Raw genomic sequence first — 13777 nt, forward strand, 5'->3', positions numbered from 1 at the left:
TTCTGAACTCCCAGAGCAGGACTGAGTCTATGACCATGAGGTTTATGAAGGTGAGAGAGGATAGTGGAGGAAAGATTTTGAAGAAAGCAAATTAGTTTTGGTTTTTAGCTATAAATAGAGTAAGGAAGTATGTTTAAAAGATTTTAAAATTTAGGATTTGAGTAGATGGGAACCAAGTATAGGCTTAACGGGAGGTGGGTTGAGAGTGGTGACCTGATGGCCTGATAATGGCATAGTACCAGAACAGTAACATTAGCCTGTTTGATCCCTAGACAGAGGTTATGTGTTCTCTGCGGTGAATGAATATGCCTTGCTTTGTTTGGGAAGACAAAGGGCTGGCAAGGAGAGAGAGAGACTGAGGGGCAGGACTCAGAAGTTGTTTATAGTTAGTGATTACATTATAAAGTCTGGTCAGTTCTTCAAGATTTAAAAACAAATCTTTTTCTTATTGGGAATTTGACAACTACAAAAAGAGTAGGTATACTTAAAAATACTACTCAGCAGTTTTTCTTTGTATAAGTCCAGGATTAATTTACAGTAAATGTATTAAATATGTCACTGTTTTATTAAAGCAGTGTTTGCTTTGTTTTTAAGCCCTTAGAGATTTGTTTGACTCCATGGATAAAACTTCTTCTAGTATTCCACCTATTATTCTCCTGCAGTTTTTGCACATGGCTTTTCCACAGTTTGCAGAGAAGGGTGAACAAGGACAATACCTTCAACAGGTAAACAGGGCAAGGTTCTGTGGTTTTCATTTTGTAAATGTAAAACTTAGGTGGTGTACACTTACCATGTGTGTTTGTATTTCCAAACATACTCGTTATCAGTCCTCTCTGGTTCACAACATCCTTATGTCTTGCCTGGAGTGGTCTGTTAACTATTACCTTGCTTCTGTTTTTGTCCTTCTGCACACAGCCTCCAGAGTCCTTTATAAAATGTAAATAGGATTATGTTTGTCCCTTATTCGTTATCTCATAGTGATTTTTTTTTTATCCCAGTCCTGAATAATCTAGCTCCTGGCTCCCTATCTGAGCTCCTCATGTGCCACTCTTCCCCCTTGCTTACTTCTTTGGCTCTCAAACACACTGGCTTCCTGGTTATTTTTAAACCCTCCAGTATCCTCTTTCTTCAGGGTCTTTGCTCTCACTTCTTTGGCTCTCAGATACGTGCATGGCTTGCTTCCTCACCTCGTTCAGGTCTCATGGCTCAAATGTCAAGGCATCACAGAAGTTTTCTTGACTCTCCTATTGAAATAGCACACTTCTTTCCCCTCATCACTTTCTGCTCCCGTATCGCTTTTTTTTTTTTTATCATAACTCTTCTCTTTAGGTGAATTTATGTTATATTTTGTTTATGTTCCCATTGGAGAACTTTTTCTGTTTTGGTTACTGCTGTGTTTATTCCTGTGTCTTAAAACAGTGGTTAGCAGAAGGAGGAGCTCAGTAAATATCTCTTGAATGAATGAATGTTCTGGAATTCCTCATTGTTTTGAAGATCCTATAACATCTAATTTGAGTTAATATTTTTAAATTAAAAAAATAGCCTTCTTCCTTTCCCTAATGAAACAGTAATTCTTTTGGAAGGATTTTGTAGATAAAAGAATATCACAGCCAGAATTACTTACTTTGTCATTTTAAAATTACAGGATGCTAATGAATGTTGGATACAAATGATGCGAGTATTGCAACAGAAATTGGAAGCCATAGAGGATGATTCTGTTAAAGAGGTAATTGACACATGTTTGTGGTTATAGGTTTTCATTATACCTTGATAATTATACCCCCCGACCTCAAAAGCTTGAAATAAATTCATCCTAATAGATAGACATGTATTTGAATACTTTAGATGCTCGATCTATGGTTGGAAATTGAAAGCTTGCATTGGACACTTGAATTCATTGTATTATTTATTAAACGTAATTGATACTATTGAGCATCTGTAGTCTTTTGGTAATGTTTTTTGAACAGAGGCTTTTACAGAAAGGGATTACATTTTAAAAAGCTTAAATATGTATTTACTAAACTGGATTGTGTGGGGAAAATATACATTAATATCTATATAAAGTAAAATTGGAACTTTTATTTCATTTTAATTTTTGCAGACAGATTCTTCATCTGCATCAGCAGCGACACCTTCTAAAAAGAAAAGTTTAATTGATCAGTTCTTCGGAGTTGAGTTTGAAACTACGTATCCTTATGAGCCAAGATTTGTAGAGACTGTACTCATAACTTACTAGAAGTGAATTGGTATCAGTAGCATTGTTGACTGGAGTGGTGGGTGGGGTATATAGAAAAATTCTTCAGAGGCTTTTATGCCTAAAAGATATAATGAAACTTAGGAATTTTGGAAAAATACCCAATCAGAGTAATCCTAAAGTTTATGTAAATGGACACTTCAAGGATATTCATTATTTTTTCCTGAGAATATCTTTAGCAGAGTCAGCCTCATTAATTCACTTCATAGGGAATTTTTAATTGTGTGAAAGAGTGTATCAAGCAGATTATATGCATGAGATTGAACCAGTTCATAAAACGTGAATTCATGAATTCAGGGAAGGACTATTTTCTGGGTCATGGGTAGAAGCTTAAAGATTTCTGTTTATATATCTTTGTGTTAAAACTATTTGAAGACTGTGTAGGTACCAACTTACATTTGTTTAGAGTTTATCCTTTTATTACTTTTATTATTCATTACTCATGTTGTTGGTAAGTGCATGAAGCCCTTGAAAGTATGTTGAAACAAATATGGGAAACCAAAATGTTTTAAATACCAATGAACAATGCTATTGATTTTTTAAATTCCAGTGTAGTTAATATACAGTGTTAGATTAGTTTCAGATGTACAATATAGTGATTCAGCAGTTCCATACATTACTCAGTGCCTATCACAGTAAGTGTACTCTTAATCCCCATCACCTATTTCACCCATACCCTCACCCACCTCCTTCGTTCTTGAGAATGAAATCATACAGTATTTGTCTTTCTCTGACCAACTTATTTCACTTAGCATTATACACCTTTGATCCATCCATGTTGTTGCGAATAGCAAGATTTCATTCTTTTTTATGGCTGAATAATATAGTATTGTATATACCCCCCACATCTTCTTTATCCATTCGTCTGTCGATGGACACTTGGGGTGCTTCCGTAATTTGGCCATTGTAAATAATGCTGCAGTAAACATAGGGGTGCATATGTCTTTCCGAATTAGTGTTTTTGTATTCTTTGGGTAAATACCTAGTAGTGGAATTACTGGATCATATGGTAGTTCTGTTTTTAATTTGTGGAAACTCCACACTGTTTTCCACGGTGGCTGCACCGTTTTACATTCCTATCCACAGTGCATGAGGGTTCCTTTTTCTCCTATCCCTCACCAACACTTGCTTTTTTTTTTTTTTTTTTTAAGAGAGGGAGAGAAAGGTGGGGGTAAGGGAGGGGGAGAGGGAGAATCTTAAGTAGGCTTCATGTCCAGTGCAGAGCCTGATGTGGGGCTCAGTCTCCGACTCCAAGATGATGACCTGAGGTGAAATCAAGAGTTGAACGTTTAACCAACTAAGCCACCCAGGGGCCCCAACAGTTGTTTTTGTGTTTCTGAGAGTTGTGAGGTGACACCGTGGTTTTGATTTGCATTCCCTGATGATCAGTGACGTTGAACATCTTTTCATGTGTTGTCCATCTATATGTCTTTGGAGAAATGTCTGTTCTCTTTATGTCTTCTGCCCATTTTTTAATTGAATTATTATTTTGGTGTTGTGTAAGTTCTTCATATATTTTGGATACTAACCCTTTATTGGATGTCATTTGCAAATATTGATGCTATTAATTTTAATACCATTAGGATGATTTATTACATTCACCATACAACCTATTCTAGCAGATTGATTACCTGTTGGTATATTCCTTATCTTACTTCTCAAAGCATGAAATGTACAGAATCTGAAGAAGAAGAGGTCACTAAAGGAAAGGAAAATCAGCTTCAGCTTAGCTGTTTTATCAATCAGGAAGTCAAGTATCTTTTTACAGGACTTAAATTGGTAAGATCAGTTACAGTTGATCCTCATTATAAATGGATTCTGTATTTGCAGATGCATCTAATTTATCTGTAATTCTAACATCAGTACTTGGTGCTTTCATAGTCCTTTGTAGACACGCTTTTTGTGGCAAAAATTTTGAGTTGCCAGACACAGTCTCACTTGAGGTCCAAAAAGGTGATGGTCTGCCTTCTTGTTTCAGCTCATACTATTACCAAGTGTCCTTTTACAGTAATTTTAGTACCACAATTTTTTGCAGTTTTGTGCTTTTTGTTGGTGATTTGCTGTTTAAAATGGCCTTCAGCCGTAGTGCTGAAGTGCTGTCTAGTGTTCTAAGCCTAAGAAGGCTGTGTGTGAATGTTTATTAGATAAGCCTTAAGGAGAAAATGTTTGTTAGATAAGCTTCATTTAGGGATGAGTTACCGTATAGTTGGCTGTGAAGACAGTAAGTTGTCATTAAATAGAAACGTGTAACACAAGGTTGTGTATTGATAGGTCGACAAATATATTGTGACCAGAGGCTTGCAGGAGGCCTCTGAGGGTATATAATGAGGGTTTATCAGTAATGATGAGGTATAAACTGGGATTGTTCTGTGCCAGTCAGGCTGCGCAGGCCCGCTGCACACCAGTATTGCAGTTGAGGTCCTGGAATGTAAGTGACTTCATTGCTTTGTGGCAGAGCTGGGTCTAGGACTCGATTCTCTCATTCTCCAGTTAGTGTTCTTTCCCCATTTTCATACTATAGAATCCACTCGAATGAGCAGATAAAATATAACAATTTTGCTTGCTAATGTAGTACTTTGATATGGTTTGGGAAATATGTACATGGTTTGAAGGATAAGCAGTGCATTGGGGGCGGGGATGGCATTCATAAACAAGATAATTGGTCATCAGGGAGTTCCCATCTACAATTTGGGGTAAGATCACTTAGGGGAGTGGTTGGTAAATGCAGCATAAGAGGCAAATAGAAAGTAATATTCTCTGCTCTGTGATACTGAGGGGGAGTGTAGTGAGGCATACTGGCTTTTAAGAGAAGTTCATTTTAAAAGGTTAAAAATAATAACTAACCACGAAGAGTCGTATAACAAATTATGACGTGCAAGTTTCAGGGCATCAGAACATGAAGCATAAGCGTAATTGGAGAGTAGAGAATGGAATGTTTTGGCAGGGACTCTCCAGGATATTTTTCCTCATAACTTTATAAAATTCCAGAAAAACTAAGTATACTTGCAACTTCTGGATGGTAGTGGATTGGTGATAATATGTACAGCTTACCTGATGACATCACGCCGGATACGAACTCTTGAAAAGCACGTATTTCTGCGGTGTTTCATTGTCTTGCCCGTTGTTTAGATGCTTTACCATCATTTGTTCTGATTAGAGTAATTTCGCTCCATATTTCTTTACCTCTTTGCTGCCAAACAGACTTGATTAAATGTTAGAAAGCTACACAGTGATTCCTTTTGTAATGAGATTAATAATTTTTAAAAATTAAAAAAAAATTACACAAGTAACATGCTTATAGTGAACATGAACAGTATATTTTTAACTCTAATTTCTTGTGTATTAATGTTCTTACAAAGCAGAGCACATTAGTAGTGCTTTTTTAAATGTTAGAAATAGTAGCTTATGTTTATTGAATATAGAATATATGCCAAATGGTTGTCCGTGGTTTTACATGTACTAACTTCTGTAGTTCCAACAACAGCACTGTGATGTAGGCATTGTCATCATTTCCATATGATGCCCAGAGGGGTCACTGTCTCTCTGAGTGTCACACAGGCTGTAAAAAATGGAAGGCAGACATGATGGTTAAGATATGTATAGTCGCTAAAGGCTTTTCCACATTTGTTAGATTAACAGGTTTTCTGTGTGATGACTTTTCTCAAATTTGAGAATGATTGGTTCTAGAGGCTTTGATACATAAGGAATAAGAACAAGGGTTTCCTATATTCTCATAATTGTCCTGTGTGAGTATTCTGATAATCTGTATGTAGACAGAAACCATACAGGCTTTTTTATGTTCTATAAAATACGGTGTAAACTCAGAATCTGAGCAACATTTGGGTCACAGTTTAAAACTTCAAACATTATTTATATTCTGAGGAGTTCACACCAGTAGAAATTGTTACCTTTTATATGCTGAAGTATATCTAAAAGCCTTCCTATATTGTCTTCATTGAAATTATTTTTCAGTGGTATGAATACATTGACATGTATTGTCTATTAAGGAGTCCTAATTTTTAGAAGAGCTGAAAGTGTGATTCTAGGGGCGCCTGGCTGGCATGTGACTCTTGATCCTCGAGGTCATCAGTTCAAGCCCCACTTTGCATGTAGAGCTTACTTTTAAAAAAAAAAGTATGGTTCTGTATTGCAGAAAAAAATTCTTTAAAACTAAAAATGTTTGGTCTTCTGTTCTTTTTTTTAGCGACTTCAGGAAGAAATCACCAAACAGTCTCCAACATTGCAAAGAAATGCTTTATATATCAAATCTGTAAGTTGTGCTTTCCTTTTGAAATTGAATCCATTTTGATGAAAGGTTTCCAGTTAGTTCATTTTACCCAGTCTTTGTTTTTACCAAACCAAGGCATTAAAAACTTGTGTGGTATTTGCATGTGATAAGATTTCTTGCATTTTTTTTTCCTCCTCAGTCTAAGATCAGCCGACTACCTGCTTACTTGACTATTCAGATGGTTCGATTTTTTTATAAAGAGAAGGAATCTGTGAATGCTAAAGTTCTTAAGGTTAGTAATGAACTTCAGTATAATAAAATATTGTAATTCTTTGACAGCAATCCCTAATTCACAATAGGTTTCTTTCTTCCTTTAGGGGTAAACTTTCTTTGAAATATTTTAAGTAGGGAAGTTACTAACATTAGACAAGTGGTTCTTTTTTTAAGATTTTATTTGTCAGAGAGTGTGCGTGCATGAGCAGGGAGAGTGGGAGGCAGAGGGAGAAGCAAGTAAGCAAGTTTCCTGCTTTAGCAAGGAGCCTGATGTGGGAGTCAATCCCGGTACCCTGGGATCTTGACCTGAGCTGAAGGCAGACACATAATCAACTGAACCACCCAGGTGCCCTTGTCCTTTTTATTTTAACTCATACAGATGCCTGACTTTTACCACCAGCCCACCCCTAGCATTTGATTAAGTAGGGCCTGCAGTCCTAAAAATTTTTCAAAAGATTCGCAATTAGTTCTGATGGATGCCCTCCACTCCCCAGAAATACTGCTGTAGACCAGATGCTCAGCTCCACAGATAACTGACAGCAAGTTTAGAGGATTGGAGTGTGGGGTAGGATGGGGGTGTGGGGTAGGAAGCATTAAAACATGCTGCACTCTCTAGTGCAGTAATTGTAATCTCTTGAGTAAGAACCAGCCTTACGATGTAGCTCTTCTGTAGAACTGTAGCTCTGCTACATACCCACAGTCCTTGATCTTTCGGAGAGGTATATGTAATTCTAGCCTCTTGAGCTGAAATTCATAGTACGATTTCAGATATACTTACTGTTACATGATAAGGTTAAATGTAGTTGGAGTGTTTACTATTGTTAACTTTATGTATTAGTAGTTATTGAACCATATCACTATTATTTTTATGTAAAGGTGTATTTCACATTACAGAAAGTCATTAAGTGATGCCATTTGTAAATTGATTCCATTGTCAGTGGTAGGTATGCATTATTTTCACAGCAACTGATGTGCTGTGTTTCTGAAATGCTGCTTTTGTCATAGAAATTTTGGTAACTCTTCTGTGGTCAGAGTCATGGGTTTAACTGGAAAAAAAGCTAAGCAAATTTTTTTAATCTTAAAAAGTTAGGACCAGGGGCGCCTGGTTGGCTGTCAGCAGAGCATGCGACTCTTGATCTTAGGGTCCTGAATTCAAGCCCCACACTGGGCATGGAGCCTATTTAAAAAAAAAAAAAATTGGGACCAGATTGAACATAAACACTGTGATGTTTTCAGCTGCATAGATTTCCAGGTGATTTTTTAAATAAATTTTATTTTCAACTTCTTTGAATTATGGAAGTATTACTATAAAAGTATGATAGATATTTTAAATAACTACCTTTATAAGTGTGTTTACACATATTTTTTCTTTTTGGTTTGTATATAGGATGTTAAATTTCCTCTTATGTTGGATGTGTATGAACTGTGTACCCCAGAACTTCAGGAGAAAATGGTCTCTTTTCGATCAAAATTCAAGGATCTAGAAGATAAAAAAGTGAATCAGCAGCCAAAGACAGTAGGTTCTTATTGCTGATTTTCTTACCTTAATAGTGTAACAAAGTAATTGTTGAATACTGATTAATCTCTTAGTAATTACTTTGTTAATCTCTTGGTAAAAATGGATGAACCTGTATTTTATTTAGCACATATACAAAGTTTTTGGTGTATTTTAGCATAAGAAAAAACTCTAGTGATGGTAAATAGGCCCTTTAAGGTAGAGTAAGCTTAATATTTTCTTTTCTTCTGTAATCCACAGCCTGGATCCCTTTTGTATTTATCTCCTCAAAGCATTTCACATAAAATCTTGCCTAGTATTTTCATTGTATTTTATTTTCCTTGTAAGTCATGGAGTTATCTCTATTTTTAGACGGAAGTAGTGGTGTAGAATATTGGCTCATTTATGCCTACTGTGACAAATAAGTTGTATCTTTAAATTTTTTATTTAATTTATATTTAAATTCAAGTTACCTAACATACCGTGAAATATTGGTTTCAGGAGAATTCAGTGATTCATCATTTTACGTACAACATCCAGTGCTCATCGAAACTAGTGCCCTCCTTAATGCCCATCATCTTGTAGCCCATCCCCCACCTGCCTCCCTCCAACAACCTTGTTTGTTCTGTGTGGTTAAGGGTCTCTAATGGTTTGTTTGACTCTTTTTTCCCATGTTTATCTGTTTTGTTTCTTAAATTCCACATGAGTGAAATCATATGGTATTTGTCTTTCTCTGACTGACTTATTTCACTTACTTCACTCTAGCTCCATTCACGTCATTGCCAATGGCAAGATTTCATTCTTTTTGATGGTTAAGTAATATTCCTGTGTGTGTGTGTGTGTGTGTGTGTGTGTGTGTGTGTGTGTACACATGTCTTTATCCATTCATCAGTCGATAGACATTTGGCCTCTTTCCATAGTTTGGCTGTTGTTGATAATGCTGCTGTCAACATCAGGATATATGTACCGCTTCGAATCTGTCTTCTTGTATCATTTGGATAAATACCCAGTAGTGCAACTGCTGGGTCATAGGGTAGTTCTGTTTTTAACTTTTTGGGGCCCCTCCATACTGTTTTCCGGAGTGGCTGCACCAGTTTGCATTCCCACCAACAGTGCAAGACGGTTCCCCTTTCTCTGTCTCTGCATCCTCACCAACACCTGTTGTTTCTTGTGTTGTTAATTTTAGCCATTCTGACAGGTGTGGTAAATTGTATTTTTAAAATAAGTGCTGCTTGTATGCCTGCCTGTAACTGCTAAAATCACCACCTTAGGAAACTTTATATTTAGTAAGTTGTATTATTTTAGGTTCAGATAGGGTACAGCTGAACTGTGTTGGATTTTTTTTTTCCCCACAATGAAAAAGATCTTCCTGGTAACTAGAAATATTTCCAGTGTGATACTATATATCAAATTTAAATTCTTCTGCAAATTGTGTGTGTCTGTGTATGTTAAATGCTTTTTTTTTTAAATATTAAACTTTATTTTGAGATAGTTGTAGAATCACATGAATTTATAAGAAATAATATGAAGAGGGGCGCCTTGGTGGCTCAGTCCATTAAGCGTCTGCCTTTGGTTCAGGTCATGATCTCGGTCCTGGGATCGAGCCCCACATCAGGCTCCCTGCTCAGCTCCCCCACTCCCTCAGCCTGCCACTCCCCCTACTTGTTCATGTGCTCTCTCTGTCAAATAAATAAATAAAATCTTAAAAAAAAAATATGAAGAGATCCGAGTACCTTTTACCAAGTTGCCCCTGTGGTAATATCTTGCAAAACAGTAATACGGTATCACCACTTGGATATTGACTTTGATGCAGTCTTGATACAGTACATTCTCATCACCGCAAAGATTCTGCATACTGCCCCTTTACAGCCAAACCTGCTTTCCTTTGGCCCCTGCCTCCTCCTCAATTCCTAGCAACTGCTAACCTGTTCTCCATTTCTATAGTTTTGTCATTTTGAGATATGAAATGGAATATACATATACACACACACACATACTATATATTATATATACTATGTAGTATATAATATATAATATATAAATGGAATCATATAGTATGTAACTTCTTGGGATATTCTTTCTCAGCGTACATAATTCTCAGGAAATTAGCCCAAATCATTTTGTATAGCAGTAGTTCCTTTTTAATTGCTGAATAGTATTTCATGGTATGCATATACCACATTTTGCTTAACTATTCAGCTGTTAAAGGACAGCTGGTTTGTTTCTAGTTTTATTTTGAATAAAGCTGCTGTAAGCACGCATGTACCATTTTTAAAAAATATTTTTTATTTGAAAGAGACAGAGCATGAGTAGGGGGAATGGCAGAAAGAGAGAGAGGGAGAAGCAGACTCCTTGCTGAGCAGGGAGCCCGATGCGGGGCTCAATCCCAGGACCCTGGGATCATGACCTTGAGCCGAAGGCAGACACTTAACCGACTGAGCCACCCAGGCACCTCTCATGTACCAGTTTTAGTGTAAACATAACTTTTCATTTCTCTGGGAATAAATACCCAGTAGTATAATTGCTAGATTGCATGGTAGTTGTGTATTTAATTTTTAAAGAAACTGTCAAAGGTTTTCCATAGGGACCGTACCATTTTAGATGCTTGTTAGCAGTGTATGACTGATCCACTTTGTATATTCTTGCTAGAATTTGGTGTCAGTATTCTTTATTTTAGCCATTTGGATAGGTTTGCAATGATATTTCATTATGGTTTTTAATTTGCTTTTTCCTAATGGCTAATGATATTGAATGTGTCTTCATGTATTTATTTGTTACCTGTATATCCTCTTTGGTGAAATGTTTCTTCATGGCTTCTCTTCATTTTCTAATTGTGCTATTTTTCACTCTTGAATTTTGGGAGTTCTTTATATTATAAATACTAATCCTTTGTCAGATACATGGCTTTCAAATATTTCCTTCTTGCCTTTTTCTTGTCTTTTCATCTTCTTTAGGGTCTTTTGCAGAGGAAAAGTTTTTAATTTTTAGGTAATCCACTGTATTTTTTCCTTTGGTTGTTCTTGATTTTGGTGTCATATCTAACAAACCATTGCCTAGTTAAAGGCCACGAAGATTTATATCTGTTTTATAGTTTCAGTTCTTCCCGTTCAGGTTTTTGATCCATTCTGGGTTAATTTTTGTGGATGGGATGAGGTTGCATATCCATATTCATTCTGTTGCATGTGAATATCCTATTCTTTGCCCATTGAATGGTCTTGGTACCCTTTAGGAGACTCAGTTGACTGTAGATACATATTTCTGGACTCTCAGTTTTATTCCACAGGTTGTTGTGGAATTTCCCTTGAGACTTTTCTTTGACCCGGTTATTTAGAAGTGTCTTGTTTCGTTTTCAAATATTTGGAAATTTTTCTGTCATCTTGCTGTTACTGCTTCTAGTTTGATTTCATTGTGGTGAGAGAACACACTTGTGTGATTTAAATTCCTTTAAATTTGTTCAAGGTTGCTTTATGGCTTGGGATGTGATCTGTCTTGGTATGTGTTCCTTGGGTATTTGGAAAAAAAATTGTATTCTGTTGTTGAATGGAATGAACGTTCTCTAGATGTTGATTAGATCCAGTTGGTTGATGGTGGTGTTGCATGTTCGTATAACCATGCCATTTTTTAGAGTTTTTCTGTCAGTTTTTGTGAGAGAAGCGAGAAAGCTAAAATTGTCTTTTATGTGTTTCTCCATTCAGTTCTGTCAGCTTTTGCTTTCCATGTTTTGTAGCTCTGTTATTTGGTGCCTACACCATTAGGATTGCTACGTATTCTTGGTGCAGTGACCCTTTTATATTATGTGACGTCCTTTTCTGTCCCTGGTGTAATTTTCTTTACTCTGAAGTCTACTTTTCTGATATTAATATTGCCAGTGCTGCTTTGTTTTTTTAATGTTTACTTGATGTACTTTTGTATTTTTTTACTTTAAATTTGCCTATATTATTATATTTGAAGAGTTTCTTATAGACAGCACAGAGTTGGTCATGTTTTTTAATACACTGTTAATATCTTATTGGTATATTTAGACCATTTACACTCAATGTAACTTGATTTGTTAGTTAAATCTGTGTTACATTTTGCTTTCTCTTTGTTCTCTCACTTCTTATTGCCTTTAGGTTACTTGAACATAGAATTCTAATTTGACTTATCTACAATTTTTTAAAAATCTTTTTCTTTGTATACCTTTTTCTATGGTTGCTCTAGGTGTCAAATTTTAGTATAAAAAGGAATGGTTGACTTAACTGCCATTTTTTTTGTTGTAAGAGCCTTTGACTTCTTGTCACTCTAGCAGTCTTTAAACTACTTGCGTCGTGTTCATTAGCATTATAGTTTTCAAGGACTTTGTGTCCATATGCCTAGATAAGTTTAATTTTTTTGTATTACACAGTGAAATGGAATTCCCATCAAAGATCTTTATCTAAAGTAGTAAATCCTGTCTCTTTCAATATTAGGTAAATATTTGCTGAATTAAATATTTCACCTCATTTAAGCTAAGTTCATTCAGTTCATTTGAGCAGGCGGCCGTGTCTTAGTAGGTTTAACGTTAGTTGCAGTAATTCGACTTTTCTGTTTCATTGCGGTAACTTTTTTTTTTTAATCCTATGTGGTTTGATAGTGTTTTGGTAAAAATACAGAATTGGGTTTTCCTTTTCTACCGTAGAGCACTGTTTATCTGTACTGTTCTGTTCACTAGTATGCTGTAGGTTTAGTGGCTTAGGGTTGGTCCTAGAATTGGAGGGTCTGTTTCTTCGCATACAAGATTGAATATTGTTGAAGTGTAGCTCCTTTGGCTTTACAGTTTTGTTAGCTATAGTTATATCGTTTTAATAATTTGTAGTGTTTTGCATTGTAGTCAGTAAATATTTGTGGAAATGAATACTTATAGAGAATACAAATTTTATTTCCTATATCATGATTTAACATTTTTTTCCCCTCAGAGTGACAAAAAGAGTAGTCCCCAGAAAGAAGTTAAATATGAGCCCTTTTCTTTTGCTGATGGTAAGTGGAAAAAATCATTTCAGTTGAGTTACTGTGTGTATGTGTGTCTGCTTAAGGTAAAATTATTGTCTTGGCACTTAATCTATTTTTTTTCAGGGATCATGCTTTTTTAAAAAGAAATTTTTCTTAAAGTACAATTTACCTTAATTAGACACACAGTAAAAATCAGTCTTTTTAGAATGTAGTTCTATGAATAATATCATACTTCTTAAAATATCTTCCATAAATCCTTAACTTTGACCTGTAGTATCTTACTGAATTCTATTAATGGGCTAACCCTCAGACTTCCTGCTTGCTGCCCAACTGGAGAAAGCATGTCTCTTCATTGTCTAATATTGTTGGATTTGCATCTTTCTTTAGACATTGGCTCCAATAATTGTGGATACTATGACTTACAAGCAGTGTTAACACATCAGGGAAGGTCTAGCTCTTCAGGCCATTATGTATCATGGGTGAAAAGGAAACAAGGTAAGGATTCTGTTTTTTGTTTGTTTTCTCCAATTGTTAATCATTTTAACAGTTTATTTAGTAC

The 13777-nt window shown here is 35.8% G+C and overlaps 1 protein-coding gene across 2 annotated transcripts in view; it reads left to right on the plus strand.

Annotated features, from left to right (window-relative positions):
* USP14 (ubiquitin specific peptidase 14) overlaps positions 1-13777 on the plus strand; it is a 44845-nt gene that overhangs the window by 28969 nt on the left and 2099 nt on the right. For both annotated transcript variants that reach the window (XM_026496061.4, XM_026496060.4), the window contains 9 exons: positions 595-725; positions 1646-1726; positions 2102-2187; positions 3919-4033; positions 6459-6524; positions 6682-6774; positions 8143-8271; positions 13185-13245; positions 13606-13713. In XM_026496061.4, coding sequence (XP_026351846.1) covers positions 595-725; positions 1646-1726; positions 2102-2187; positions 3919-4033; positions 6459-6524; positions 6682-6774; positions 8143-8271; positions 13185-13245; positions 13606-13713 — 870 coding nt within the window. The remainder of the gene's footprint in view (positions 1-594; positions 726-1645; positions 1727-2101; positions 2188-3918; positions 4034-6458; positions 6525-6681; positions 6775-8142; positions 8272-13184; positions 13246-13605; positions 13714-13777) is intronic.

Source organism: Ursus arctos, unplaced genomic scaffold (genome assembly GCF_023065955.2).
Source record: "Ursus arctos isolate Adak ecotype North America unplaced genomic scaffold, UrsArc2.0 scaffold_17, whole genome shotgun sequence".
Classification (NCBI taxonomy): Eukaryota; Metazoa; Chordata; class Mammalia; order Carnivora; family Ursidae; genus Ursus; species Ursus arctos.